We start from the raw sequence: 6245 nt of genomic DNA on the forward strand, positions 1-6245 counted from the left end.
CCACGTCGCCGACCACGAAGACGAACACCACCAAGCCACCACCACCTATGGATTATCACCTCTCACTTCTCACAGATTATCATCACGTCGCCGTCCATGAAGATGGAAAGCGAGAATTTGACCAAGAGTAATCCAAAGTATACTCACGCGTATACTAGCGAGTCATTTATTTATCCGTGTATGTACAAAATAAAAAAAACCTATCAACATGAAAATCATGCGGAATGGTGAGCTGAATCTACTTCTCAAAGGAAATTTCAAACGGTTGATGGTGTGTGACGAATTTGGTGAAATTCGCTTAAAACTTCATACATGAAATTGACGATTTACGACTGATGAAACTCGAAACCGATTGTGAGAATTGATTCATATCATCAACACGCATCTTTTTCATGTACAACTTATTTTAATTCAGAGTATATTTATGTTGATTTAAAAAGAGTGTGCGTGGAATAGAACCAAAAAGCAGGTGCAACATTTGCATGCCTCGGGCAGGAATAGGGAGAATGGGACATGCCCGCTCTAGGCCTGTCCCGGAGTTGCTTTAATATCCGTGTCATGCACAAACGGGCTAAAATTGATAGACATATGCGAGCCAAAAAAAACATACCAAACGCGCACCATATATTTGTTCCAAAGGACCAAAACACGTCACTTGAATGTAGAGAACGGATTAGCAGCATCCGAGCTCCCCGTGCTCGCTATATTTTAGTTTATAAAAAACTAAACTTTCAAGTTCAGAAAAAATCACAAAATTTATTCAGTGCATAAAATACACATGCCCCTAATTTGTCAAAACAAATTGTCTTTTTTATAGCCCAAAAGATAATGTCTTTCCCCAAAATTTCTACCGTGCCTTTCAAATGTGTACATGTGTATGTGTATTTGTTTGCAGATTTATTCGAAGTTTTAGAATTGTATTTTAGGTTTTGCTAGTTCTCAGCTAGCTAAGAACTAAGTTCTTTTTTAGTCAAGTCCTACATCGTTAGATTTGTTTTATGATTCATGCTAGTTATCAGTTGAAGAAATAGCCACGCCCTTATATTTTTCTTTCCTTGCATATACAGATTTACTACCGCACATTGTTTGTCCACTGTCTAATCTTGTGAAGACTTGGTACTGTCCTCCTCATCTTGTACACGGACGGCCACGAGAGAGTGGAGGACAACATCACTCCCCCGCACTTCAGATGCAAAGTCGAAACGAAAGATACTACTGAATCGAAGCCAAATGCCTTGGACATGTGGTATACTAGTGTATAAATTTGGGGACCCGAGGTGGCAAGGGAGAGCAGAGCAATAACAAGAGGAACTAGCCGTTCGTTAGTCCCGCCACCCACTGTTGGTCATTCATGGCCGGACTCCGTCTGGCCGTGGTCGCCTTCCATCTTTGCCTCCTCCTCTCGTCGTCGTCCTCCCTCCGCCGGCTCTACGACGAGGCAGGGAGCACGCCACGCCATGACAGGAGCAGGACCGCCTACCACTTCCAGCCTGCCAAGAACTGGCAGAACGGTACGAACCAACGCTTCTCTATTCGCTGCATTGTCTCTTTACCCAATTGTGGATTCAGCTTTTCTCAAGAACAACAGAATTGTGTATTCAGCCTAACCTGAATTTCTTTGCGTGTCCGGTCGAATGCGGCGAAATTGCTGGCTCGGATGGATTCATGGCGACCTCTTCCTGATGGTGCTGAGCAGATCCGAATGGTACATGCAATTCACTTTCTTTCATCCGATTAACTGCTCGCGTCCTGCGCTTGTTTGCTAATTTGCTAAAAATAAGGGCTTGATTTTTCTTAGTTTTTTCTTAGTATCCCAAAGAAGTGTATAGACTTTTAGAGTGCCTTGATTTTTGTTAGTTTTCCAGCATATCCATCCATAGGTAGTAGGGAAAACGAGAGTGCCCAACTGTAAAAACATTGAGAGCTGACATCTTAACAACCAACTTCACTAATCATTTCTTAAAAAAAACTTCACTAATCATTCAATAGTGCAGATTACAGAGATTGAGAGTTTGAGACGTCCGTGATACAGTATGTAAACTGACAGAAAAAAGAGTAGTATGAAAGTCTGAAACGGTGGGAACTGATCGACCGTTATTTTTTGTTGCATTCTATTTTTTACGAAATGGGGTATACTCGGCCTCTGGTTGATGCACACAGTCTTTTATTAAAAAACATAATATTCCGTTGCATTCTATGGACAGGGCCGATGTACCACAACGGCATGTACCACTTCTTCTACCAGTACAACCCACACGGCGCCACCTGGGGCAACGGCAACCTCTCCTGGGGCCACTCCGTCTCCGTCGACCTCATCAACTGGACCGCCCTCGACACCGCCCTTGACCCCGATTCCCCATTTGACGCCAACGGCTGCTGGTCTGGCTCCGCGACCATCCTTCCCGACGGCAACCCGGCCATGCTCTACACTGGCATCGACGCCGCCGGCAACCAAGTCCAGAACGTGGCCTTCCCTAAGAACGCCTCCGACCCACTTCTCCGCCAGTGGGTGAAGCCTGACTACAATCCCGTCATCCCGCTCCCCAAGGACGTCGTGCACGACAACTTCCGTGACCCCTCCACGGCGTGGCGCGGCCGTGATGGCCTCTGGCGCGTGGCCGTTGCGGCCAAGGTCAACGTCTCTGTGGGGTCGACGCTCATCTACCGGAGCAAGGACTTCCGGCGCTGGGAGCGGAACGCCGCGCCACTGTACAAGTCGACCGCCGCCGGCATGGTGGAGTGCCCGGACCTGTTCCCAGTGGCGGAGCCTGGTGCACAGAACGGGCTCAACTGCGCACCCTCGAACGGGGCGGCGAGGCACGTGCTAAAGTTGAGCGTGATGGCCACAACCCAGGACTACTACGTGGTGGGGCGGTACGACGACACCGCGGACACCTTCGAGGCGGCCGACGCCGACAACGACAGCCGGACCTGGCGCCGCCTCGACTACGGCCACGTGTACGCGTCCAAGACCTTCTTCGACGCGCGCAAGAACAGGCGCGTGCTCTGGGGCTGGGCTAACGAGTCCGACACGGAGGCCGACTATGTCGCCAGGGGTTGGTCTGGCGTCCAGACGGTCCCGAGGAAGATCTGGCTGGACATCGATGGGAAGCAGCTGCTGCAGTGGCCGATCAAGGAGATCGAGACGCTGAGGAAGAAGAAGGTTGGGTTCCAAGGAACGAATGTTAACTCAGGCAGCGTGAACGAGATCATTGGAGTTGCGGGCTCGCAGGCGGACGTGGAGGTCGTCTTCAAGATCCCGACCCTGGAGGGAGCCGAGAACATTGAGCCAAATGAGCTGTTGGACCCGCAAAAGCTATGCGGCAAGAAGGGTGCGTCAATGCGGGGTGGCATCGGCCCATTCGGGCTGCTCGTCCTGGCCTCGGGCGATCTGCAGGAGCACACCTCCGTCTTCTTCAGTGTGTTCAAGCATGATGGCAAGTACAAGGTTCTCATGTGCACCGACCTCACAAGGTACAACAAAAATAGATCACACACAAATTTGAACTTGCCTGACCTATGTAAGATCAAAATCATAACAATCTTGTTTTTGCAAATTTTGGCAGATCGACTACGAGAGCCGACGTATACAAGCCGTCGTACGGAGGGTTCGTGGACATGGACATCAAGGAGACCAAGAGCATATCGCTCAGAACATTGGTGAATTATTCGTCACATGCAACATATTCAAATGCTTATATGTACTTACTTGGAGTGAGTAGATGTGTTATGTTCTTGTAACAGATTGATCACTCAGTGGTGGAGAGCTTTGGCGGCGGGGGACGAGCGTGCATCACAGCACGGGTGTACCCGGAGCACGTGGAGATGAGCAACAGCCACTTGTACATGTTCAACAACGGAACCACCATGGTGAAGGTGTCCAAGGCCGAGGCTTGGGAGATGGCTACAGCGACCATGAACGTTGCGGGCGACGGATGATAACTCCAAGTGCAATGGATAGTCATAACACGTTTTAATTTGGAAGTTTTAGTATATAACCGTGGGAGGTAGTAGGTAAACTTATCTCAAACTATATATGCTACTTATGTAACCACTTGACTAGGTAAAGTTCTACTTTGGATAAAAAGAGAGAGATAATATGCAAGAAATGAAGTAACATACACAAATAAAAGAGAGACGGAGTAGAAACCCAATGGATCAAATGTTATAAATGTAATGGTTGACTTCAATTGAGAGCTCAAGATAAATGATTTAAGGGCAAAGTTTATGTTTTCCACGGGTGGAGCTATGTCCAACTCGTGTGTGTGTGGGGGTGGGGGGGGGGGGGGTCACCCCAGACATAGGGACTTACATGGAAGACTTTGGATTCACATTTTCCCCTAGACTTCCTCCCTAGGAAAGGAGATGAACTACAACGGCGTGAACAAGATCATCGTTGTCGCTGGCTCGCAGGTGGACGTGGAGGTTCTCTTTGAGATCCCGGCCCTTGAAGGTCCGAGAACCTTGAGCCCAATGGGCTATTGGATCCGTAGAAGTGGTGTGGCGAGAAGGGCATGGTGGTGTCGGACTGCATTGTCCCACGGGAGTTTCTTATTTTGGCCTCGGACGACCTACCGGAGCCTACCACTATCTTCTGCATGATGTTTATGAACAATAGCAAGCATAAGGTTCTAATGTGGACCGACCTCACAAGGTACAAGAAGAACAGGACACACTCAAATTGCAACTTGCCTAGCCTATGCAACATCAAAATTATAACAATCTTTTTTGCAAATTTTGGTAGATATAGTAAGATAAAATGGGCAAAGTTTACAAGTGATGCATAATGCACCTTAATGTTTACCATGGGGCGGAGCTATGTGCAACTCGGGGGGGGGGGGGGGGGCGACCCCCAGACATAGCAGCGTGAACAATATCATCGATATCGTGGGCTCATAGGCGGACGCGGACGTTGTCTTCGAGATCCCGACTATGTGTAAGGGTATATTGCCCCTATGTGTTGTTTTGCTAATTAACGATAATCCCTATGGACTAATGTTTTTATTGAGTTTATATGAATGAATATTTCGTAGATAATTATTGTAGTCCATGTGTTGGATTGAAGTGTGGATGCCATGAAGATAAAAGATATACCTTGAGTATTGGCATCAAGATCATCGATTTGAGGAGAAGAATATGATATGATTAAGAAAAAAATGAAGATGGAGTTCTTGTGTGAAACTCAATTTACCCATGTTGTAGCTTGTGTGTAAAGCAATGGATGATCAAGGAATGATAGAGCATGAGAACATACAAGGTTGACCAAACCTAAGGGCGAAAATTGGATTCAAGATGGTCAACACATGAAGAATAAAGAACGTACCACATGGGATCGTGTGATCTTGTGGTATGATAAGCCTTGTCAATTATGCTTTGTGAACTAATCCATACTATATGTGGATTTGTGTTGTCTATGTGGGTTCGGTATCTTTCCATGGGTATGCTTCAAAAGTAAGATCTCATATAGCACATGAGAGGACTACATCAAGTGCCGATCGTCATCAAGGTTCAGAAGTGGAAGTTCAAGATGAGCATCGAGAATAGCATGCTTCAAGCTTGCCTTCCATTGGCGACATGCTTAGTGGTGTATGGGAGAGCAAACTATATGTCTTCATGAATCAATAATGATCAATTGAAGCATTTCGGCTTGAATGAAGTTTGAAGCGTTGTCACCGAGATCAAGAGGGACGCACAAAGCAAAGGTAGTGTCTTGCTAAGTTTTCCTTTAACCGGTATCAAGGTGGTTGTTGGGAGACCGGGTTATAGGATAGATAGCCGTACTATAAAGAGGAAAATTCAGTTGGATAACTTGATCAAGCTCAATCATTTGCATACTTTTCATCCCCTTATTCTTGGTGCTTCTTTGTGTATCTCTATGTGAACTCCTTTAGCTTGTTGCTAGTTTTTCAACAAGTGCAAATTCATTGAAAAGGAAATGGTATGCATCTTCTATTGCACTTTCGAGTTTGAATATTTTTACATGTCCTTCGTGACCTATAAATTCGTGTAAAAATATTCTTTGATAATTTCTAATGTTTTCAATAAAATTGGTTTCATCTTAATTGGAGTTCAGAAACTTATTTATGAAAGTTTAATTCTTTTGGGAACACTGCAGGTTGAGGGTTTTCCGTGACATCGATGTTGATAAACCACTAGCTTGGCCTTTCTCGTGCTAGACTCATGACAGTTTAGTAAGCGTAGACTTAATAGAGTTAGCATGTTCATTGACAACAGCTGGCCCTTTG

The 6245-nt window shown here is 46.1% G+C and overlaps 1 protein-coding gene across 1 annotated transcript; it reads left to right on the top strand.

Moving 5' to 3' along the window:
• Positions 1 to 1319: 1319 nt before the first annotated feature.
• LOC124691287 (beta-fructofuranosidase, insoluble isoenzyme 7-like) lies at positions 1320 to 4237 on the top strand. Its single transcript, XM_047224563.1, has 5 exons — positions 1320 to 1511; positions 1697 to 1705; positions 2205 to 3474; positions 3567 to 3660; positions 3745 to 4237. The coding sequence occupies exons 1-5, from the start codon at positions 1352 to 1354 to the stop codon at positions 3937 to 3939; spliced, it is 1728 nt and encodes a 575-aa protein (XP_047080519.1). The 5' UTR covers positions 1320 to 1351; the 3' UTR covers positions 3940 to 4237.
• The last annotated feature ends 2008 nt before the right edge of the window (positions 4238 to 6245 follow it).

This window comes from Lolium rigidum, chromosome 2 (genome assembly GCF_022539505.1).
Source record: "Lolium rigidum isolate FL_2022 chromosome 2, APGP_CSIRO_Lrig_0.1, whole genome shotgun sequence".
Lineage (NCBI taxonomy): Eukaryota > Viridiplantae > Streptophyta > Magnoliopsida > Poales > Poaceae > Lolium > Lolium rigidum.